General features: G+C 32.3%; 2 protein-coding genes across 2 annotated transcripts; both read right to left on the minus strand.

Moving 5' to 3' along the window:
* Window positions 1-3,495: 3,495 nt before the first annotated feature.
* LOC122306729 (probable WRKY transcription factor 75) lies at window positions 3,496-5,918 on the minus strand. Its single transcript, XM_043119234.1, has 2 exons — window positions 5,335-5,918; window positions 3,496-4,002 (listed from the first exon to the last, which is right to left on the minus strand). The coding sequence occupies exons 1-2, from the start codon at window positions 5,733-5,735 to the stop codon at window positions 3,825-3,827; spliced, it is 579 nt and encodes a 192-aa protein (XP_042975168.1). The 5' UTR covers window positions 5,736-5,918; the 3' UTR covers window positions 3,496-3,824.
* A 2,364-nt stretch (window positions 5,919-8,282) lies between these two features.
* Window positions 8,283-12,947, minus strand: LOC122308216 (3-oxoacyl-[acyl-carrier-protein] reductase FabG). The gene is made up of 4 exons (XM_043121418.1): window positions 12,545-12,947; window positions 12,119-12,318; window positions 10,348-10,577; window positions 8,283-8,774 (listed from the first exon to the last, which is right to left on the minus strand). Exons 1-4 carry the CDS (start codon window positions 12,634-12,636, stop codon window positions 8,496-8,498), a joined length of 801 nt encoding a protein of 266 aa, XP_042977352.1. The 5' UTR covers window positions 12,637-12,947; the 3' UTR covers window positions 8,283-8,495.
* Between the last annotated feature and the right edge of the window lie 13,901 nt (window positions 12,948-26,848).

Genomic DNA, 26,848 nt, shown 5'->3' on the forward strand with positions numbered 1-26,848 from the left:
ACAAAAAATAATTCAATTTTTTCAAATCTCAAAATAAAAATAATAGTAAAAAATTATACTCTAAAAATATTTTAACTTTATAATATTTTTACTCAAATTTTTCTATCTCATTTTCTAAAATCCAACAAAACATTTTAACTAAAAGTCTAAAACTATTTTATTACTATTCACAAATCATTTCACTACTATTCACAAATTTCTCATCTCATCTCATTTCCTAAGCATCACCTATCATTTATAATTTTTTCCTAAAGCTGTCTCTCACGTGTGGGTCATTCTCACTCAATAAGTGGGCCCAATACATAAAATTATATTTAATTAAATTGGATATAATGTAAAATTATGATTTGAGCTCAAAACTTCCACCATGATTTTATGTGAATTGAAATCATTACCTATCTCAAAAGTTTAAGAAGATGAAAATATGTAGATTTAATCATTTATATTTCGTCTAACACTAATAACATTTGCAATGTCAATGCTTATTTTCTTAATATCTAGGTGGTAAAACATTGGCATCTCAAGGCAGGCTATTTGGATTCAGAATACATCTCATCTTATCATTATAACTTTTTTAAATTCTCATACAAAATATAATAAACAATTCAACATTTTCAAATCTCAATTTAAATTTTTTAAATCTCAAAACAATAATAATATTAAAAAAATAATATTCTAATAATAATTTATTTATTTTTTATTTTTAAGAAAGAGACGAAGATTACCTGTCCATGAGTGACCCCCTCTCAATTTTATTAAAATAACTCTTACTTATGGTGGAAGAATGTCGTAGAACAAAAACATCCCAATTTCATATACAAGACCCAACCCCACAAAAGAACTAGCATCTAATGGGGAAGCCCCAACTATTCAAACGTAAAATACCTCTAAGTCTTCTTGTACCAATATCTTCCCTAAAGAAAGCCAGAGACCCATCATTAGCACCAAGTTTAGCCAAAAAATCAACGACCATATTTGCCCCTCTAAACACCAATTTAAAGTGAACATTAAGATCCCTAACAAGACATTGGGCTTCCTCCCAAAAATCCCAAAGGTACCAATAATTACAAATGCCGAGAGAAACCATCTCACTATAACAGTAGAATCTGACTTATCTATCACAAAGTTCCTCAACCCAAGTTGCTTGCACATTCGAAGGTCATCAATAAGCTCGACATTCCATAATAGTATTCATAGCTTGACCATAACAATGAGCAAACCCACCCAAGACGCGATCGGTATCATCACAATTCCCCTTCTGCCAGACATCTCAGGATTATCACAAGAACCCCCGTCAACATTAAGTTTCACCATCCCACCCTCAAGTAACTCTCACACAAGATATCTAGGTGTTCTACTCTCCAAAGCCACCATAAGACAATTTAAATCTGCTAACATTGAAGCATCATGGGGGCCTACTCTTTTGAACTTCCTCACCATGCCCAAAGATTTTAAAATAAAACATTTTACCATTCAAATAACATTCTTTCAATCAAAATTCAGAACCTCCATACGAGCAGCACAACGAGATCTCCAAAGTGCCCAAGAAATAAAGACAGGAATAACACCATGTAACCAACGTACTTGGTAAGAATTCGAAGCACAGGTCCACCAGATATTCATCAACCTAGCCCAAACTCGTATAGGAGGCAAATTTATTCCAAAAATAGCTGCAAAATAATTTCAAACCTTCCTTGGAACCTCCCCCTCACAAAGAATATGATCCGGAGATTCAACCTGGGAAGATAAACAACAATGACACTTCGAAACCAATGGTATACCAAGTTTCTTAATAACCTCATCCATCGGGAGAGCACTACGACTAGCACACCAACATAAGAAAGACATCTTCTTAGGAACTGAAGCTTGCCATAACCATTTCTTCCAATGACAAATAGAACCATGAGCTCTAACAATGTTTCAAGCTGATTTAGTATTCAATGTATCATCTATAGATTGTTTTCATACCAAAAAATCAAGTCCCTCGCAAATACAAACCTGTGATATTAAAACCTTATTCACAGTTTCCTTATCAACTAGCTGTCTTAACAATGGAACATTACAATTCGTCCTTCGAATATATCTCAGACCTGTATTTCTCCATCCTTCACCACCATTTTCTGATTAGTAATCGCACTATCACCGAGCCAATTATCAAACCAAAAACTGGAAGAGCCCTTGCAAACCAACCATCTTGAATTACTTAACACCAAAGGTAGAGCCAGAATGACCCCACACCAGAACCGAGACCCCCTTGATCCCTCAATCACTGAGCTAATATGAGATCTTCCCACATATTTAGACCAAAAAAAATCAAACCATAGAGAACCCCCCTTCAATAAATTCCAAGTAAACTTCATAAATAATGATCTTTGAACCTCAGACAAATCACGATTCCAAGTCCCCCCTCCTTTATTGGGAAACAAATATTCCGACATGAAACCCATTTACGCTTCTTAGTTTCCTCACTAGAATTCTAAAGAAAATTTGAGAAAATTGAATTCAATTTCCCAAAAATTCCTTTACGCAAGTTGATCACCGACATTAAATGAATGTGCATATAACTACTAAGCACATGCTTGATAAGAATAATTTTCCCCCCAAAAGATAACAATTTACTTTTTCACCCGACCAACTTTTTTTGCACCCTAAACAACAAAGGCTCAAACAATCTCAAATTAATACGCCCACCACGTAACGGAATACCCAAATATGTATAAGGCCATGCACCCTCTATAAAACCCGACAACCGCTTCAAATCCTCTTTCTGACCCCATGGAATATCAGACGAGAAGAAAATCGAGGATTTTTTAGGATTTACTAACTAACCCGAGATTTCTTCATATTTTTTAATCACCCCCCTCAAGTTCCAAATAGAAACTTTACTTCCTTTAACAAAAATCAGCAAATCATCGGTATATAATAAATGAGAAATACTCACACCCCCACAAGTATTAAAATACTTTACTTGGACCTGGGAAAATGCTTTATGTAGCATTCTTGTAAGAAGTTCTTCCGACAAAATAAATAGATACGACGAAAGAGAGTCGCCTTGATGAAGTCCACGGGAAGGCTTGAAACAAACCTTTGCAAGAATTGTTCAACATAATTGAAAAAATAGGTGATGAAATAGCATTGAATATCAAAGAGCACCACTTATTTGAAAATCCCAACCTACACATCACCTCTAACAAAAATCTCCAGTTTACACGGTCATATGCTTTAGCCATATTGATCTTCAACATGACCTTTCCACCCCTAGTTTTACCATTCATGCCATGTACAAGTTCTTGAGCAAGAGTCATATTATCAAAGATGCTACGCCCTTGAATAAAAAGTAGCTTGTTCCTGTAAAATAATTCCCCCAAGAACTGGTGCCAAACAAGACACCAAGATTTTAGCCATGATTTTATAGACCACCGAACATAAACTGATTGGTCAAAATTGCCCAAAACTCGACTGGAACACCCACCTTAGGAATCAATACAAGATTAGTAGTCCCAAAAAAAGTAGTCAACGGAATCCCATTTAAAACCAATAACAATAACAATAATTTATTTAACTTCAACTTTCATCTAAAACTATCTCATCTCATCCCACTATTCAAACAAACAAGTACATAAACTAATGACAAAAAAATGAAGAAGAAAAAAGACCTCAAAAAGAGTTACGTACAAAGCCAAGAACTGAAACAGTTTAAAGTACTGGGCAGTTGTGCCATTTCTATGATCAACACAAACTATCTATCTTTTGTAACCGAGGAGGGAGGCAGGCCGGCCGGTTACATAAATCGAATGATGATCATGTGATCGATCAAGAGTACTTCAAAAAGGAGTGTAAATTTGCATCTGACTCAAAATAAGTTCAAAGTTATCAGTTGGCTTCTCTATTGGATGGATGTGCGCCCCTTCATAAGTAGTCACTACGATGCCTTCATCTTTGGTTAGGCGTTGAACTTGCTTCTTTACACAGCAACCTTGAAACGTACAACGATAGTAGCTTCTGCAAGCAAAAAGCACATTAATAATTACTCATCCTAATTTATTAACACGGTAACATGATTTGGATTAATGGATTTATTTATTTATTTATTTATTCAGGATTATTGGTTTTAATTCCAATATGGGAATAATATATTGCAGTAGTAGTACTGGTACTGAGTGGTGTTATATATGTATATATTAGCCATGATCATGTTGTGAGTCCAATTTAGCCATGCACCATGAATGTTCATGTGTATTAAAGGATAGTTAATTAATGGAGGGAGTAAGCTTAATATTTTTCCATTTCCGAAAATGTTTCTTTATGGTTTTAGATTAGGATCTAGCTGGATCGAACTGATCATTTGAATTTATATTTTATTAAAAATAGTGTTATAGTCGTAAAAAAAATCCATAAAAGTAAATTCATAAATTAACATAAATTTATATGATACGTTAGATTTTTTTATGATAAAAGTAGTTTTACTATTCATCGATGTATCACATTAAATCACATTAAATTGTAGATTTATTTTTAAAAAATCTTTTTGTATTTAAAGTATTTCTCTTTACCAAAATTTAGATGATTCCAAAATTGTCAAGACATGCATTAAGTTACATTCTTCAGTTCTAATATAAATCGTACGTTATTAATAGGATCCAGTCAAAGTGGATAGATAGATATATATATATATATATATATATATATATATATATATATATATATATATATATATATGATGATTTAAATTAAAAAAAAAAAAAAAACTAGATAGAGTATATATATGTTCCGCATAGCATGCAATATCCATCCATATTTGCTCTTATTCCTTTCTTTCATATTTTCTTGTGTACGTTTTTAAAACCGTCCGTCCATATTCATCAAGATTCCTCGAAAATGTGATTCTTGGGAATTTCTTGTAAGAATGTCTTACAAGTTACTAAAAGAAGAATCAAAGCTGAAAGGTAAAACTCATGAGGGAGCTGAAACAGTACTAGTGTAGGTTGTTAATATTGCATCCTAATCCAGTAGTACTGTCCCCGATCGAGTTCCCCCATTGACGATGCTAATTGGATGCATGCATGAACGTTTTGGCATGCAATACAGATCACAGTACATCAACCCTAGATGGTCTGAAAGAAATAACTGTACTAAACTGATCTTCGATCTCAACTACCTCTTTATACATATATACATGCATGCCCGAATCCTATTCCTATATACTTCTTGGAGGGTTCTAATTTGCACAAAAATGAATCGAACTGCAAGCATCAACATGGTACTTCCCACGCAGAAACCCAATCTGAGAAAAGGCGACCAAATGATCGAAAACGTGGCAAAATTTAAACTAACCTCGGAAATTTGTTGTTCTTAACTGCCTTTTGGCCATATTTTCTCCACCGATAGCCATCATCGAGTATATCAACCTGAGACCTAGTTTGAAAAGCATATCTGGGCTTCCTAATCTTCTTGATCTCCCCCTTCTTCTTACCTTGTTTTCCCTTGCTTTCTTCCCCAGCAAAGCTTCCATTTGAACTAACAGGGCAGTGCTGATCATGATCAGCTGGTTGTTTAACGTCCTCTGCCGATCTTTTCGGGAGAAGGTTTTCTGTCCCCAACCCCAAGAACGTCCCATTCGAGCTCACACCTTGAAGATTCTGAAAAACATTAGAGCTTCCCATGTTTGTTGAGATAGGAAAACTTGACTGCCGCCCAGTAGAAGAACAGGGGAAGAACATTTGGTAGTTTTCCATAGGGAAGCCAGTTGAATTTGTAAAGAATAAGATGAAGATAGAAGGAGATCAGGATGAAGAATGTCCGAATAGGTTTTGCACTAAAGCAAAAGGTGGGGGCGGCTGGCTAAGCTGCTAGGCGGCTATGAGCGTGCACAGATTCAGTGATTCCCCATGTATTCATGCAGTGCAAAATAGGAAGAACAATCCAAACAGATATATAGGGGCAAGCAATGTCGTGAACGACACGAAAAAAAGTTCACATGGTTAAGAAGAATTGCGGATTGATCAGAAAAAGAAAGGTGGAAAATGGTATGGCGGCTGCATCATTCGAATAAGAATTCCTTTGTTTTTATTTTATTTTTTATTTTTTTGATTTGACTATATTTTGATGTTTCTAAACTTGATCTATTAATTCTGTTTATCTAGCGTGCTGGGATAAGATAAATTAAAATAAAAATATTAATATGTTATACATTTTTAATATTATTTTTATTTAAAAATTTAAAATAATTATAATAATTGAATAAAATGAAATTAATTTACGTTAATATTTCGTGCGAAAGCTGTAATATCCTTCTACAGTTATACCAATTTTGTGCGAACATAGGATTCCGACACGGAAAATGCGTGCAGCTGCCTTTGGACTGATCTGAAAAGATCACAGGTGTGCTGATAGACCATTAGGCCTAACAAAGATGGCATATTACTGTTTTTGTTTTGTTTTTGGTGGCGGATGCAATGTTCTTATAAATTTATCGCCTGCATGCCGGCTAATGCCCATTTTTATTTTCATTTTTTAAAAGCTCCTTCTCTTTTCAATGAAATCGGTTAAAACGTTTATTTCCCGTCCTAACTCTCCACACGCGCGCATATATATATATATATATATATATATATATATATATATATAATAAATTATTTACAATAAAAATAATTATTTATGATAAAAATTGATTCATTGTAATAGAAAATCATCATATTTGAAGCAAATAATTAATTACAAATAAACATTGTTTTTAGTGTATATACATGCATAGGTATTGTTAATGTGTCACTTTTCTTGATATAGTAATACTATGTATAGTTATGAAATGTATAAGTATCGTATAATTATTTTAAAAAATAATGAGATTTATTATTAAAAAATTATTTTTTTTTACGTGGATCTTATATTTTTTTTTAAATGATTATATGGTATTTACACACTCACGATTGTAAGTATCATTTCTTATTAAACAAAAATACTTACAAATTAGACCATGAACTTAATTAGCTGTTAAATTTATTTTCTCCTCTCACGCATTTGAGCCAATTTAATTATTGTGAAATGGAATAATGGAGTTAGAGAGAACATAAAATGATAAGAAAAAACTGATTTGAGAGGTTTTATGTTTTTTAAATAATAAATCTATATATTAAGGTTTTTGTTTGACTATCATGTATATATATGCCCATATAATAGGTATATATTGATGAAGGTCTGATATTATTATTGTATGCTTTCGATAGCACACGTACGTACTACGTAGGGGACAAATGTTTCGGGTACGAGGAAAGTCAATAGGTGTACGTGTGCGTTTGAATACATAGAAGAAAAGGCGTGAAGAAGATCATATCCTTATAATATTGCGAGTAATTATTTTTTAAAAATTAAATAAATATGAACTTTATATAAAAAAAAAAAATTATTTTTAATAATAAACGTCACTTTTTTTTAAAGTAATTATACAATTTTTATGTATTCTATGATTATATGTAATGTTACTCACCTCAAAATAATGAGAATTTAAAAAAAAAAAAGATATGTTAATTTCTATGCATATTTTATTATATTTAGTTATATTGAAAATATTAAAAAAATGTTATATCAACATATATAATGGGAAATTTGGAATTTTGAAGAATAAAAATTTTATTACTTAATGTAACGCACATTATTGTTGTAAAAAAATCAACGTCCGATCAATATTCTCTCCTCTTCAAATTTTTTCTTTCCTACCCATTTTCCATCGGTCTAAGAATTTCACCGATCCTACATCATATGAGAGAAAATGCAGGTCTCTCAGAGTGATAATTCAACGTCTCCGATTGACAAATTCGGTCTGTTTATCTTCTACATAATTTCTACCCGACTGGGATCCGTATGTTTCCTCAAAATTATTGCTCACAAGAAGAAAACACTCAAGGGATCGATGGAGTCCTATTAGACGTAAGATCTAAGACAGGCATAGGCAAAATATCTCAAACTTTCTTACATTTTCATGAAACAAATTCAAGAAAACTGTGTAAATAGTTTCTTTTGCGTGAAGAGTGTAGTTGCCAATAAACACGAAAACTACATGCTTTTGATTGCCTTGTCAACCCTTGCAATCATGAACATGTAATCTAATGAATAATTGTCAGAGTTGAATAGAATCAACCGCAATCAGTGGCTGATTCTGCTTGCATTATTTGAGAAAAACTCATTAGTCTTATGGAGGCGATCATGGAAGACTGTTGATGTTTTTTTAGCATACATATATATGTTGATTTTCTGAGTTATAATCATGAAATGGATGGCATTCATTTTAGAAGACAACATGATGTATTTTGAACATTTCACTTCTCAACAGTTCATCTGCAATCATCGACAAAAGAGTAGGCTGCTGCTTGTAAATTTCATCAATTTTCTCAGCAATACTTGTCCGGTGACTCAATATTTTCTCTAGAAATAAAATCTCATCAACTCTGCTCAATTATTTCTTGGACGTCTGTCCATTCTATTATCAGAGATCAAAATCACATATAAGAACGCATCCTCGGCCTTGTGAGAGACTGTGCTCCATCAACAAATATGGTGGTACCAGTCATATAACGTGACCCATCACTTATTAAATAAATGACAGTTGAAGCCAGATCATTTTTTGCATCAAGCCATCTCTTCATCGGCGCAGCGTTATTCACTAGCTTTTCTGCCCTCTCTTTCCCCACTGACACTGGAAATTCGTCTTGAATGTGCAGGCCACGGGCGATTGCATTCACTCTGATCTGGTATCTTCCAATCTCCATAGCTGATGCCTGATCACAGCCAAAGCCACAATTTTGACATCCAAAATTCGAATGAAAGTTTAACAAAAAGAGAGGAGAAAAGTGTTTATTACCCGTAGTTATAAATGTGCTAGTTATGTGAGGTGCAATCTTAGAGCAACAATATAGAAGAATCCCTAGCCAATTGCTTGTGGGCCTACCGGCACCACCACCACCCACCCCAAGTTAAGGCTTCCACATGTTATGTAAAAACTAGGACTGGCCATTCATGTGATCTTTATGCAGTGTAGGAACTAAACAGTTTCTAACACCTTAGTTCACTTCATGAGACTTGGAAATTGAAAAAGACAATTCCTTCCATTGGGAATTCAGCAGTCCATTTCTGCACTTCCAAGTCATCGAGCACCTTTTATGAAGCTCGTCCTATGGCTTTTCATTCCACCAGAACCAGCCCTCTTCTTGCCCTTCTTCATCCTCAATCATTTAACACATGATCATCCACATCAAGTCTTCTCATGCACAGGTACTGTCACTAACTCATTTAACCTCGGAGTTGACCATTAACGTGCTTCTTGTTTAACATAGAAACTAGCACATTATTCCCTTTTCAACACAAAGTGTTTATGTGATCATTATTCAATTACTCAACTGAGACAAGATTTTGTGGTGACGCACATTCTCAGCTCCAACATACCCTTAACTATTGGGAACGGCCAGATTCTATTTTGGCAAATAGGCTGTAGCCTACCTGGCACTTCCCAGTGTCCTTGGGGGGCAGTGTGTCTCTAGCATCGTGGTTTGATCCATTTCAATGGGCTCTATTTCCTAAAATGTTACCCTGGAAAAACAACATGGGTTCTTTTTTATTTCAATTTCCTCTCATCCAAAGCCACGCACTCTATTGACAGGCCATCATGGTTTTTCTTGCCACAACTGCCCTCCTTGTTCCCCTTCCTCAACCTTGTAGCAATTTAAATAAATACACTCCTTAAAGTGCAATCATTAGCGTGAAGTCATACCACTTAGTTTACCTTCTCTCCTCTTATGTACAATTCTACCATGTGAGCCAATCTGAGAAGTATGATAGCATACAGGCAATATCAGCCTAACATGATAACATGAGCCGAGTGCATCATGGTCAAGAGGCAGGAAAAAGTCGTAATAGGAAGAATACGAGTGACATGTATCAGATGTACAAAAACAGAGTTCTCTTCAATCATGAATCTCAAAGTGGGTCTCAAGAGATTGATGGCCTGCAACATCGGACTACAAACTCTATGTCCACCATGCTTTCAGCATAGTTCAATAAATGCATATTGCATAAATCACACAGCAGATTTTATTTCCTCCCACTCTCTCTTTTTGCTTACAAAGAAAATGAATAGGAAATATAAAAAGCAATGAACAGGAAACGCATTATTTCCAACTAATTTATTGGGTTCATGTCAGATGTTATCCTTAAAATAATGAACCTTGATATCAACCTGGTTTATGCATGCTGATGAAAACACAGCGGAAGATCCCGCCAGAAAAAATAATAATAATAATAATAACAATATTAACTTGAGCAGAGATACAAAAAACTGCTGTAAAAGGTACTCACCCTGACTAACTGCTTCAGTCCAGCCAAACATGAAGCATATGCAGCAGCTCCTGGATAAAGCCCTCTTTCAGCACCAATTATTGAGGTCAAGAACACAATGGAACTTCCAGACTTATAGTCCCGCATTCTTCTCCCAACAGCCTTTAACAGAAACCATGGAGCCATAAAATTTATCCTCACTATCCTTTTGAACTCGTCTTCTTTTAGTTCGAGAGGCTCTTGCATCTTTCCTGTTTCAATAATAGGAAATATTAAAACTGCTTATCTCACCTCCAGTACATTTCAAATATGCACTTAAAAAAGGTTGACAGTTAAACAGTAAAATAAAAATGAAGGAAAACAATGTCCCTAAGATAAGTTGTCCACAGTTTTTCTCATAAAACCACAACTTATTAAAAAAAATGATTTGGTTGAGACAATTTCAGGCTTCTATTTACTGACTGTTCAGAAATCCAAAATACCTCTTATCAGGGACTGAATCCCACTGAAGCACATAAATCAATACTAATACATTTTTTAAGAGGACAAAGCCCCATAAGTTTTTTTGAAATCAATACTGATACTAAGGTATGGGCAGATTCATTTTAGATAGATTATCTTCAAACAAATGATAGCTACCATTTACACAAAGGGTATCTTTTTTCTGCTCTTTTGGCTGTGATACACGTGATTTAAAGAAAAATGGAACATATATATATGTCTTAATTCAGGTATTTTCTTTGGTTTCTCACATACGAGGGGAGTTCTAGCATTATACATTGCAAGTTCTTTCTCTGGGGATGATGATTCAGTATACATTTAACTCGCCACTTCTAAAAAGTTGCATTAAGAAGAATTTACATCTGAGATCCCAATTGCAGAATCAAATGAAGATGGTGAAAAATGGAAGAAAACATCTAATGATTCTATATGGCACAATTACTGGCCAATGAATCCTGAACACATGTTCTGCCTTCTCTCACTTATGGGTCCCATGTATAAATTTTCACAACCTTTGTTTAATTACCTTTAATGGATTCAAATGGGTCACCTTCAAGATCCTATTAGACTACTGTATAGCAATAACCTTCAACCCCTATGTCAAGACTAAAACTACCGCAGTATAGGTGATTGCCATACCAGAATGATGAATCAAAGAGAATCTGCCCCAATCCAATTCAAACAACTGAGCATCTAGTATATTTCACTTAACCACAGAAACAAATGCTATTCTCCTCTCCCATGTATACGCACACTAGCAATAAAAGATTGCAACGAAACACCAAGCCTATTAATAGTGAATCTAGAAAATCATATCATTTCAAATCTCCAGGTCGAACCTTTTCTGAAGGTTCAAGACCTAATCTATATTTTATCATAGCCTTATCCAAATTACCTCATTGCATCATCATAATAATATTAAGAACTCTTCCTTTCTTGATGAAAATCGCATACAGAATGAGTTTCAACTCTACACCTCATGGTACTTGGAATTGAATCTTGTTTTTTTTTTACAAATTGTACTTGGAATTGAATCTGTTAACAATTGATCCAAAGAGGACATAAGTTTCAACTCCCCCCCCCCCCCCCCCTCTCTCTCTCTTCTCTCTCTCTCGGAAAAGAAAAAGGCCTTTACTTCATTACCTGCTTTTGATTAAATATCACATGATAAATTGAGTTCCAGTAGGAAAACCTAAATTTCAAACTTTCGCACTATACTATTATTATATCATAGAGGTTTTGACAATAATACAATATTGAATTAGTCATTGAGCAAGAGAGGTAGACAAACCTTCGTACGTATAACAGTGTACAAAAGCATCTAGCTTTCCCAATATCATGCATCCCTTATCCACTGCCTCCTCAAAGGCTCCCTCCCTGTCATCCTCCATATCTGCGCCAACCACCTCCACTGGCACGACACCCTTCAGCGAACCATTTATCTTTTCGGCTATTCGTCGAAGGCAGCTCTCGTTGCCCATCAAAACCAACCTACCAACGAGTATATAATTAACGAAAAAATAACAATTATTAATAACAAGCTATTTAACCCATTTTGTTTAGTGAGAAAACGTGCCAAGATCAATAATATAAGCATAACCCAGAAAGAATAAGAGTCAGAAGTTCTTTCGTATATATTTTCTCTTCCCCCAATTTTCCAGCAAACAAACACATTGATGACAGAGGAATTCAAGGCCTGAAAATGAAAGTACTCAACCTGCAGCCCTGTTTGGCTAAACGGAAAGCGATATTCTCAGACACCTCGTCACCATTGGAGGTGAGCAACACTTTCTTTGCGGTAGTCTCCATCCTTGAAAAGCTGGTGGATTTTATTGCTATATATACTGCGGGAATCAATCAAAGAAGATATTCAAGCCAAGAAGATAAGTGTCAAGCTGACAAATACTGAATGCTTCGGCCCACGGAAACGCTGGAGCATTTAATACTAGACGTCGATTTTACGAAAGCGGTTGGCGCAAGTGCGCTGCTTATACAGGTGAATTAAGCGCAAGAAAATCCCAACCAAATTCGCGGACTGAAAGGCTCAAAGTCTTCAAGACCCAACACTTTCTTTAGCGTACTTACAGAGTTTTAAGATTGAAAGGGCTGTCTAGCGCATCTCATCTCGTTGTTTTATATTCGTAAATTTTTATAATAAATAATTTAATTTTTTTTAATAATAATATTTTTAAAAATAAAATTTTATTTAACTCTTAATTTTTATTTTTAATCACTACGACTGAGGGCTCCTGAGACTCCCGCTAAGAGCATTCGCACTGAAATATGCAAATGTATAATTAAAGCAACTTTTTAGATATCAGGCATCAAATCCGCCTGCATTGAATTAGGCAAAATCAAATTTTGTAACTTTTAACTACAGTGATTAGAAAGAAATGATCAAATTTGTTATGTACTCTATAAAGGTAAAATATTTATTTTATTAATTTATGTCACTCTCTCTCTCATCTTGCACCCAACATTGAATTAATAATTGATAATTAATTTATTAATTATTTTATTAAATAATTAAAAAGTTAAATATTTTTTAATTAAAGTTAAATTCATGATAAAATTAAATAAATTAAAAATATTCAAATTAAATACTTTTTTAGGTTAATATTATTTTATTATTATATAATGAATAAATGAATAATTTAATATAGAGATTTGATGTAAATGGAATAATCAAAATTAAATTCATCTCATATTATTTTATTATTATATAATAAAAAAATAGCTATTTCAATGTAAATTTTATATAAATAGAATAGTTAATATTTAAATTCATCTCACATTCATTAAAATTGTCATTTACATGTGCATAATCTAATAACAATGCTTTAATACATTTTGGCTTTTCTTTTTTTATTTTTTTATGATTTTTTTAATATTTTTAAATATTTTATAAAAAAATATTATAATATTATTAAAAAAATATTATATATTGGAAGGTTGTGAAGATTTTTTAAGAAAATGATTGCAGAGCCAAAAAACCAGGAAAGTTCAGGCAAAGATGGGTCACCTCACTCGTAATGGTCCCTGCCCAACAACTTTACTCTTTCCTTATTCAAGGTACCGAATTGACTTTTATTGGTGAAATGTGCAGAAAGCACCGAACTTTGTCATGAGGGAAGTTTGAACATGGTGGTGATGGCATGGACCGGAGTCATGGAAGACTGTCTAAACAAAAAGGTTGTTAATATTAATTTTCAACTGGTGCGATTTTAGTATATTACTTCGGTCAGAATCAACTAGTAAAGAAAAAAAAAACATTAAAACCGATCATCGTACGAAATAAAATACACGAGAAACATTTTCCATGAGACCTCGAGGCTGGGTTCGGTCTGAGATTATTTATAAATAGATTATTATTATTTATTATTTTATTATTAGTATTTATAAATAATTTGAGATCACTTTAACATTCAAGTGAAATCTAGATTGTGTTTGGCTGCTAAGACTATTTCAGATTACTTCATTAATATTTAAAAGTTATTTATTATTATTTCACTACTATTTATAAATTATTTTATTTCTATTCAGATGATATGAGAAACTCTTAACATACGAATGTAACTTAAATAAATTTCATTTAGATAATAAGATAAGATGAGATTATTTATAAATAGTAATGAAATTATTTGAATTAATATGTTTTTAAAATTTTGAAAATTGAAAAAAAAAGATTAAATAAAAATATTATAAATTTAAAATATTATTGGTATATAACAAACTTTATTCCAACACAAATGCAATCTATTTTAAATGGCAGTTTCAGATAAATTAATCTCATACCAAGGTCAAGTTTTTTTATCCGATTTAAATTTCAAGCAAGAGAGAAAAAAATGGGTTTTATAGAATTTATTGTTGCTCGTGTAATTTTTTTTTAAAATATTTAATAAATATTATAAAATTCAGTATTGATCTTTCTTTATTTAAATTAAAGTTCAGATCTATAGATTATATCAGTCGGTGAAGCTTTTTTAAAGCATGTTATATTCGGCGCTTTACATCTGCAGTGCAACTGGCATGCATGCATGCGTATTGAGACACACGTTGACAACGGAGGGTTTCCCACTCTTCTTCTCATTCACTAAGAAAAAAGTTGTTTCACATGGCATTTCAGGCACATGCAAAATAAAAGATCATTAATATTAAATCAAAGAGATCAGAAATAAGTTGAAATGTCGTGGAAGAAGTCAGCTTGATCAGGGGGCATATATGCCTTAACAATGGCTTATGGTGGTTGAGGTATATGGAAAAAGACAAAATAAGGGTTGGTGATCGATGTAATGTGTTGTGTATAGATATATAACCATTAGGAATTATAGGGGCTTGTTTGGATAGTGAAATCATATGAAATGGTTTTAAATTAAAAGTTGAATAAAATAATATTAGAATATTAATTTTATTATTATTTGAGATTTGAAAAAGTTAAATTATTTATTATATTTTATATAAGAATTTGAAAAAATTATAATAATAAGGTGAGATAAGATCACACGGTCCGTAAATATATTTTGTAGTCTCATTTTCATTGAGTATATAAATTTTAACCATCGACAAAATGCACATTTAAACTACTAAAATATTATAATATTCATATAGCGTAAAATACCAAATATTTTACTTAGAAATTAGAATTGAGAACAAGGTGATCTTCGCAACCGTTGCATGAGATGGTAAATCATTAACTAAACATAAAATTAATACAATTTTTATGAACTTTGGAACAAAAAGGTTTGAAAAAATTATATCCTAATATATTGTCAATTCTATGTATATATATACTTTCACAAATTTTAATGAATTTTATAAAATTATATTAATTTATAAATTTATTTTTACGTAACGTGTCTGTATCATGCGTCGGGTGGTCGACACTTATAGACCAGCAGGGTCCTTAATTATTGTAATGAAAAGGAAGATGCTTAGGTGGCACTAGAAGAAGAAAACAAGTTTTTTTTTTTTTTGAATAAGAGAAGAAAACAAGTTTGGTACACTTGGGTTTGTTCGTATCTGTAAATTTCCACAAAATGCCTTGGAAGCTGCTTCGCTTAAATCAGCCACTCTAATACAGAATGTGATTGGGCCGTCAAAAATTATGGACAAATATAGTTGTAAATATACTTATGTACTAATCATTATATTAATAAGATGTAATTAATTAAAAAATAAATTTTATTAAAAATAATATTAATTTAAATTTTAAATATAAATAAATCAATATTAATATACATATTAATATGCTAATGTACTTATATATAATAAAACTCGAAAATTATATTCCATCTATGCTTCTTAAACATTGACGTGTATATAGACTGCCAAACAGCATCGTTTTCTGATTTAGTTGATTTTAGCCTTTTAGGGACCAGAATCAGGTCTTTGATTAGAACATTATTATTGGATTATGAATTTGTAAAAAGTACTATTGATAAATATAAGATGAATTTAGATTTAAATTATTCTATTTATATTAGTCTCTATATTGAAATAGCTATCTTTTCATTATATAGTAATAAAATAATATAAGATAAATTTGATTTTGACTATTCACATCAAATCTCTATATGGGATATTAATTTATTTATTATATAATAATTAATAATTAATAATTTTAAAAAATTTATTTTTTTAATTATTAATTTATTTTATTTTATCATATGTTATTATTCTATCTATTATATTTTATTAATAATATTTATTTTACTATTTTATCATATTTTCTAGATTTTATTCTATCCTAGATCCATTGTAGCAGCTTTTATCTCTAATGGTTGAAAAAGTGGCTTTATTTTTACATATGTGATTGGTGTAAAACTGTAAGTACACAATATCGTAGTTTTATAGTAAAGTGATAAGAAGAGTATCGTCTTAAAGGATTGATAACTTCTTATTTTTGACAAATATCGAAATTATACTAATCTTAATTTTATCTAGAGAAGTCATTAAAATTTTTGTAATTGCAATTTAAAATAAAATCAATTCAAGAAAAATACACAAAAGAAAATAAAAATGATATTCGAAGATTAAATTAATAGAAAATAAAACTTCTAAGAAATCGATTTCACATAATTTTTCACTATGTTTTACTCATCTAACTAATTTAATTTAATTCTTTTTGTTTATTAACAAATTTCTAATTCATCCAAAAGCCTATTTCGATAACCAATTGAAAATTATTCTTGTTCATCATTTTACACAAGAGTATGCAAATTAATAAAACAAGAAAGCAATAAGACTAATGATTTAAATATTACATAGGTTCATACAATCCTTTTAATCTCTATATTTACCTATGTCGAAATATTCAAGATCTATCATATAATTCGCTCTTTTGATAACAAATTATAAGATTAAAATTATCTAATTAATGTCTAATTAACTAGAAGTAATAAATTCAGAATAAATCAGATAAATAAAGAAATAATTACTTTAAATTAAAATAAAAAATTAAGCATAATTCAGAATTAGATTATATTATTTTTATAAAATAAATAAAATTTAATTCATATTAAAAATTAAATTCAATATAAATAAATTTACTATAATTTTTTTGAGGATAATAAAAAAAAATAAACACTAAAAAATATATCGCCGCAGTCTGCAGTCTCCTCCTCGATTCATAGCTTCGTCCTCCAACGAAAGGAAAAAAATTCAAAACTCTATATGTTGTTCCGTCCGTGCGTGCGTGTCAGAGCCAAAAAGAAAATTGTCTTCTTTTTCTTTCTTCCAATCTACCAGCTTTTTTTATCTCTATCCCAATTCATATTTCTAAAGAAAATAAAGCTCCATGTTTTGTACCCTCAATAAAACCATTTCCGTGCGTGCGTGCTTGTCAGAGCCAAAAAGAAAATTGTCTTCTTTTCTTTCTTCCGATCTTCCAGCTTTTTATCTCCATCCTAATTCATATTTCTAAAGAAAATAAAGCTCCATGTTTTGTACCCTCAATAAAACCATTTCTCCATCTTTTACCCATTGACCAAGTCAAAATCAACTCACTTTTAATTTGGCAAGTAATTATTACAATGGGTTGTTAGATCCATAGATAGAATGAAATCTAAAGTCTTCCACGCCATTTTCTCTTTTTGAATTTGATACTTTATTTATTTATTTATTTTAACCCTTTCTCATGTTATGGTAGACGCCAATAGAGTATATTTAAATCATTTTTCTTTATCTATTTTTTTTTTTTTTAAATTTGAAAATCTTCTTCTATCTTTAGTATCTTTAAAAATTTAACTTAATCTTTATTTCCAAATAATACTAGTGATCAACTCTTATATTTAAATAAATCTTTATTTAAATTTGAGAGTCCTTAAACGATATGTTTCTAAAATTTAGATCTTTATTTTTCTTTAAATATGAAATAAAATTTAAATAATAATAATGAAGCTTAAAATCAACAAAAATAAATAAAATTAGAATAAAATTTAAAGTCAAGAAATAATAAAATATATTAAATTATACAAGATATTGATACACAGCCGGTAAGGATGCTTTTAGAGACTAGAATCATTCGACTATTCACTCTCCTCTCTCTCAGGTGCAGTAGGTCGGGTAATTACCTGGCCCAAACTAGAATCGGGTTAGAAATTCTCTATTACAGCTTGTTTACTTTGGGTTGGTTATTTTCGGGCTGTAAATGTAGGGAAATCTGGTCGGGTCGAGTGGTCAGTTTAAATTTTTAACCCTTCTTACATGACCTATAATTACACAATTGGGTGTCACTAGGATTGCTTTGGTTCAAGAACCTCTCCAACCTTTTTAAGGTTACGAAGGTGGTGACAAATTGTTTTCAATTTCTTGAAAATTTAAATTTGCATATCGTATCTAGTTAATTATATAAAAGTCAAATTTTAATTGATGACTCCTTTCAGTCCATAATATTCGGCTTATCTGCACGGTTTCTCACCCATGCACTAGTACCCCTTATACACCGAATGGCGCAACGTTCCATAACGGTGGAGACGTGCTTAATCAAGCATTATGAAACAAAACGCCGTATCCTTTCTTCTTGCATGAAACACCGTACCCTTTCCGTGAGTTCTAGAACGGTGGAGATGGTGCAGTGGACGTACGTGGCAAGGATGGCTTCGGTGTAGCTATAGCTGGGCGACGCGCAACCGGCGAAGGGGCACATCAACTTGGTAGTTTGTTGTGTTAGTTAGGGGAGAGCGGGACACGATAGAGGGAGACTTTCGGTGATGTAACACCGCATGGGCATACGTGGGAGGCGAAGAAGCAACCGGTGCAATTGTGAAGTTCCCTATAAGCTCCAGTCTACACAGTTATGGCTCATTCATATGGGCTCTGTATGGGAGCAGTTCGATCCATTCCCAAATCATTAGTAACCCTGTGAATTCCACGTCATTAGTCACTCAAATAATCAAATAGCTCCAATTTGATTTTCTTGTCCCCGCAAATCTTATATATTGAGATTGCAAATCCAAGTTTTTAGATTGGGTTTGGATGTTAAGATAATTTTAAATATATTTTGTTCATTTATAAATAATAATATTTTATAGATTTTATCAATATTTATTTGAATATATAAAATGTGAAGTAGATTAAAATATATCTAATGTTGTAAATTATCTTGTATTGTATAGTCACATTTAGTCGTTGTAGTCGTCAATTAAGACTTTTGTAACCCTATATATATGGGTATATTGATATCAAAATAAAACAAGAAAAGAGAATAAGCCTTCTCTCGTTCTCTCTCTATCTTGAAACTTTTTCTCTCATTTCAACAATTCACAACACGAGCTAGAAAATTTTACGAAACGAGATCGATGGAGATGCAACCCCAATCCAACGCACAGAACGTCGTTGGGGAGATCTGTCCAAATCATCCTCGCTGGATGATCTGTCCGATCCGACTCCGAGAACGGCACCTTCTCATTGAGTCCGTACACTGAACGCTGGGCCACTGCTCCTTATCGACATGCGGATCGTCTATTCGATTGAGCAGAAAGAGGAGGGGTGAAAGAATCAAGAGCACGTGGTCCTAGTCAAGGACTATAGATCCAAGTTCAAATCCGAGCTCTCTGATGGGTCTGGATGATATCGACGCAGGGTCTGGGCTGCATGGGCATGTCCGCATATGACCCTCCCAAGCTCGAAGAAGGAGACACTGAGGGATTTTCTGCACTCGCCGCCTGAGCGTGGCCTCGACATGTTTAGGAAAATCATGAGCTAGGTTCTAAACAAATCGATTCTAAACCGAGGGATTCAAGCAGGCCAGTCGAACCAAGGGAGAGAGAGAGAGAGAGAGAGAGAGAGGGTGCGTCACACATCTGGTGGCCCCTGGAACAGAGAAGAATTGTTGTCCATGAACCACTCACCGTGGCCATCGACCTGGTCGAGATCGGGTCAACTCCACGGTCCTCAACAACGAGTTCATCACCCGTCGCCTTAGCCTCATTGTGACGCCCCCAAATTCCGTTTGGGATCGGACGGATATTTGAAGCGTCGAGATATGCAACACAAGATTACCTGCCCCCGTTCATGACATATAAAATACAATGTTCCTAACATGCATCTAACAATATGCAATATTCGCAGCGGATAAATTTTTTCTTTAACAATACTATGCACCAAATTGAAAATATCTCAAATGCTTCAAACATATTTCATACATAAAAATCCATTGAACAACTAAGATCACAACACTAGTCCAAAATGGTTATGATCAAAAAAGTATTAGAGATGCAACTCCATTGTACAAGTAATAATTTACGTTAACTACTATATTAACATTGATGTCGCACCGTCGCTTAGTCAACTGTGTCTAGTTGGTCAGCTTCTGATCCTCTTTCAGATCCTGTAACAAGATCTACCATTCAGGAGGAATAGTAGTTGGGACTACCACAGTGAGATTTGATTACAAATCTCAGTAAGTTAACAAAAATTTACACACAGGCTAATGATGCATGGATGACAGTAAAAGCATGAATGTATAATCAAATTCATAAGTAATTAAAACATAACTTGACGTACAATATAGCATAATTGACATAACTTAAATTGAAACGTGAACTGAACTTGACTTGACATGAACTTGATCTGAAACTTGACTTATCATGAACTTATTCTAAAACTTGACTTAACATGAAAGATGCATACTCCACAGTTGTTGTGGCCCCATATATTCTACGGGTAAATACATACTCCACAGTTGTTGTGGCCCCATGTATTCTACACATCACAATGCAGTTAAATACATACTCCAAAGTTGTTGTGGCCCCATGTATTCTACGTGTCACAATGCAGTTAAATACATACTTCACAGTTGTTGTGACCTCATGTATTCTACGCGTCACAATATAGTTAAATACATACTCCACAGTTGTTGTGGCCCCATGTATTTTACGTGTCACAATTGTTGTGTCTCACGTAGTGTATGCATCACAATTGCTGTGACCCCATACTTCGTGTGCCACAGTTGTTGTGGACCCCACGAAACTGAATGTAACTCAAGATGAAACGTGACTGGAATACGAAATGACTGAAACCCTGACGTAACATAACGTGACTTGAACATAACTTGAAATACATGACCAACTTGAAATAGAAACATTTCGTAACATGGCATAACATATAATAGACAACATATTTAATATGACATACTTGCAACAGTGAATATTACATGACTTGACATACATGTAATATATGGCATACTTAGCATGATGTACTTGTAATGTACAGCAATACATGACAATATATTATGTAACAGATAAAAACTGATGAGAGAATAAATTTTGTATAACAGACAATTACGTGATGACTTGGCATGGCATGACATATATGATAACACACATACATACACTGTAGTTCCTTTACTTAGCACACATACACAGTAGACTGCTAGTAAGTTAAAAGCTAACTTACCCGATCTCTGCGTTTCTTATAAAACCTCAAGCGTGATCACGAGGAACTGTAATTAGTGATTCTAAAAGTTAGCACTAAATTACTAATAATTTGAAATATGAAAAAATACTAACTTAAAGAGTAAAATTTTCATTTTATTCTCTACATGTAGGAAAATGACCGTTTTACCCATAACTTAAGGATTTTGCATACTAATTCCAAAAGTCACCAAAATTTACATACCTCATGTAAATTTTATTCTCAACTCAAATATCAATTTAGAAAAATTTAAAACTAATCACAACTATTAAGACTCCATAGGTCCGAAATTCCTATATGATATTTTCATTGATTTTTGTTTCTAACTTATTTTGATTAACTTTTTGATTTATGACTTATAAAGATCTGATCTTCAAACCAAACCATCACATGGTTTAAAAAGATGTTCTAAAACATATATAAACTTCTAATTCAAGATCACATGGTTAAAAATTAACCAAAACATAAATTTAGCCAAGAATATCCACAATTTGGCTTATCTGAATATCTCTTTGCATAAAATTTTATATTTTTGAAACTAACATAAAATATTTTCAAAATAATAATATAACATATATATAAGATACTTAGGATCCTCCAATAAAATTATCAAAGTCATTGGAATAGGTTTAGACCACCAAAGAGTTAAACTTTCTCAAAACAGAAACTGTTTTTCCTCTTCCAGTTTCTAAGTTTCTAAATCTAAGAAAATCTTTCATAAAAACCTTTAATCATGCAAAAATCCTCAACCAATAATCATATACACATGTTAACAATACTCCATAAAAATTTCGGACCAATATCTATCTATTAACTTGGTCAAAAACTCCAAACTGTAACATATTCTCTAGTTTATCTCCCAGAATGATCTTTTTATAGTTTACACAATATTTTACTGACCAAATAATCTTTAAATGGGACAAATAAGATATCCAAGTAAACTAGACTAAAAAATGAACAACTTATATGAATGAGATTTTATGATAAAACACTTATAAAAGCTTCGAAATGGACGTGCAAAAGAATACCTAAAAACTGTCCGAGAGATAGTGTTTGGTATTCTTTCAATGGAAAGTGTAAATGAAGATAATTTCGTGAGGTAGAGGTTGCTGGAGATACTTATAGATGAGATATGGAAGAGATGAGGCTGGAGTGAGAGTTGAGTGTAGGTCTCTCTTACCTAGAGTGAGAGTTAAGTGTAGGACTCTCTTACCCGATAATATCTACAAAAATCACCTCAAGATATTTTTTATCTAATAATATCCACGAAATTAGTTTAAAATATTTTTATCCAATAATATCCACAAAATTAACTTAAGATATTTTTATCCAATAATATCCACAATTTTGAACCGACGTTTCATCCGAAAATATGAAAAAGTGTTATTGTGCCATAAGACCTTAAATGACCCTCCGAGTCTAATGGCACAAACCATAATATATTTTGAAACTTCTAACTATCTCCAATAATCAAAAACACACTTCTAATACCATAGTAAATAATAACACTAACTATGTAGTTAGACTAAAACCTATACGATTAATGGATTCGTGAAAACTTATGGAGTCTTCACGAGGTTCCTAAAGCTAATAAAAATTTCACAATTGAATTTCTAGCGGGCTGTTACACCCATCCCTCTCATCGGTGGCTATTTCAGAAGCTGCCAATCGAACATGAAGATCTTGTCCCAAATCCAAGACTTTCAAGCCCTGCTATTTTAATTGCTCTCCGAATCGTAAGCTGCTCTTCCATGCCCCGAGCTTCTGCAACTTCAGGCCTTCCAGCTTTCAAGCTCTCAAAGCTAGCTCTTCTACTGATACAGCTCTCGTGGAGACCTTGGAATCTGCTGATGTCTTCTTTAAGGAGACTTTCCCTCTGAACCGAGTCGAAATGGTGGAGGGAAAAATCTTCATCAGGCTAGATCGCGGGCAGAATAATGAAAATATGCAGCTCATTGTTGAGGATCCCCACCGGGTTGTTGCTGCCTTCTCATCATTCTTTTCCCATAAAATTCTAGATTTTACGTCAAAACCCACTGAAGAACTAGAAATAGAGGCACCGTGCGATGGAAGAGATTCAGCGGCATTGGTGGCTGGTTGGTTCAATGGTGGGTAGCGCTGAGCTGGCCTTTCAGAGAGATGTGGCCAACTAAAAAAAAAAAGAAAAAGAAAAAAAGGTGCTAGAGTCCATGAATGTGTCATTGCTGCCGACTTCACTAACAATATATCTGCATACAATTTGCAAGGGTGGACCGTTACCATTTTGGCTGCGACAAAGTCACTAAAGGAAGCGTGGAAGTTTGAAAAATGAGCTTTCCTTTGTACACCGTTACATGGAACTCACTCGTTTTTGTTTTCTGACAGGAGCCACTTTTTTCGATCTCACTAATTTTCACATTGCAGGTTCTGATGGCAATGAAAATAGTAGTCTTCTATTTCAAGTAAGTCTTTCAATATATTATTTACAATCACCAAGGTGAATATTGAAGATTATATTCATTACTATTACTTGATAAAATTCTATATTTATTCACATAATTTATATATCAGTTATATCTATGGTGAATTAAAATTTAGATAATTTACATTTCAGTTATATCTGTGGTAAATTTCTATTCTCATAGTTTATATACTAGTTCTATTTACTTTTTATACTTATTATGAATTATTGATGTTAAATTTCATATTGAAATAGAAATTGAACATCTCTAAAAGATCGTGTACCAAAAGCTCATTATGATTAATGCACCTGAAGTTGTATAATTGAAAATTGTGTACAGAAAAGCCTATAAAGAATATATATTTAAATGAATGTTTCAAATATGCTCCCGAAATAGCAATATCGAGTATGCTCCTGAAATAGCAATATCAGGTGTAAAAGTTTACAATATATTCTAAATTTATATCTGGTCTTTATTGGCTAAGAAAAATAATGAGTTTTTGATAATAAATCATTAGTCACGTCCTAATAGTTCTACATCATTCCCTACAGTGAATGATATTGAATTTATATCATTTTATTCCCTAAGGTAAAAAAAATGATTCGTTTTATTTAAAGAAACTAAGAGATTACACGTGATATGATTTAGGGTTAGAAGCTCGTATTGGAAAAACTACTAGCTTTCTCTTTGAAATGATATTATACAACTATTGAATCAAATATTATGATGCATCAAAAGTAATATGAATCAAAAATATTATGATGCATCAAAAGTAATATGAATCAAAATATTTGTATCTTTTTATGATTATCTTGATCATTCAAAATCAATTACGATTAGTCGAATTATTTTCATATGGACGTCCATAAAAGAATCAGAATATTCTTTTACTATAAAGGCTTACCACCAGGAGTGGAAAAAAAATTTGCTAGAAGCAAATAAAAAATGAAATAATTCGACGTTATCTTGATTATCATAAATGAACTGAAAGTTCAGATGATAATTAAATTATAGATGAAATAAGATAAAAATATCTCATATTTTAGCTGCTAAAAATTTCAACGATGATTGAAGTCCCCAAAGGACAATTAAGAAATTTAGCAGTCTAATGAACATAAGACATGTCTAAAGGCATGTGAGACCTATTGATACAAAAGATAGAACATCTTAAAAGAGAAAAACACAAATAATTTGGTGCTCCTGAAGAGGCCATACCCACAAAACAAGAAATAAAGTCCATTCAAATTTTCTGTATAAAATTCTTCCATATAAACTCTTGAAGAGTATAAATCTCTTGAAAAGTGCCTCCTGAAGAGGTTTTTCATGAAAATATCTTCCCTTGAAGAGGGATAGGTACATGAAAATAACGAGATTTCGATACATTTCATGAATATTGGAGAAATTATGGATAGAAATAAAATCGTTGTCGACAATATATTTCCATATAAGATGGCAATTGACATTACCAGAAGTAATGGAAAAGGTAAATCAAGAATCGTCGAAGAATATCGACGTAAAATATTGGCCAAATTTGAAAGAAACAATTAATGCATAATTGATATCACTAGTAAAATATGATGCATCGGGACTCGTAATCCAAACACTTAAAGAGGTGATACTTGTTGAATATCAGTGGGTATTTATATAAAGGAAATGAAAATGTGATATATAAATCACGAGTCAGTTTCTCTCAGACAATTCCTACAGAATTGATAATCACTAGTAAAATGTTATACATATGGACTCGAAATCCAAATACCTAAATAGGTGATGTTTGTTAAATATCAATGGATATTTATATACATGATATAAAATGCCTGAATCTTTTAATCTAAAAATGTGATATAGAAATCACAAGTCGGTTTCTCGAATAAACAATATTGATATGCTTTTAAAGTAGTTGAAATTATATTGAGGTTGTTATTAGCTTGAAAGTTACCGAAAGTTTGGATATGCATGATTAACTGCATATTTATATGGATCATTGGATCATGACATATATATATGAAAATCCCTGAAAGATAGAAAAAGCTTCTAATCTGAATACATCTAAAAATATGTATTCTATCAAGTTTCAAAAATCCTTATATGATCTCAAACAACCCAAATGCAAATGGAAACAAGCTATTATTGCAGTTTATATATATGATTTAAATGTCATTGAAACTCCAGAATAGCTTATGAAAATTGCACATATTTGAAATATAAATCTAAAACTCTTGCAGCTTCAAGGGAAATATGGATGATATTATTAATTCTGAAATACCATCTTTTAAATACAATTAGTATTTCAGATTCATATTACGAGTTTGATAAGAAGTGTGTATTATTAAAGAAAAAATAAAATAGAGCACACAAAACATCTATCAGAAGATAGAAATACAAATATGAATATTTGTGAAATATTATTTTATTATATCAAAGAAAAATTACAGAAATTTGAGGCATTTCGCCTCATTCTTTAAACGCTCTTGTTTTTTAAGAATCTGCATTGCATCCTTATCTAAAGGAGTAGGCAATCGAAAAAAAGATTTAAACAAATATTTTAAATTCCTATTCTCTTACTTTATTGCTCCTATCTTCATGTTGGATTCCAGAAGAAGTCGTTGAAGGATAGAAATATTCTCGTGGAGTTTGTCAACCCCACAAGTTTTAGATTGCAGTCG

The sequence above is a fragment of the Carya illinoinensis genome, chromosome 4 (genome assembly GCF_018687715.1).
Source record: "Carya illinoinensis cultivar Pawnee chromosome 4, C.illinoinensisPawnee_v1, whole genome shotgun sequence".
Taxonomy (NCBI): Eukaryota; Viridiplantae; Streptophyta; class Magnoliopsida; order Fagales; family Juglandaceae; genus Carya; species Carya illinoinensis.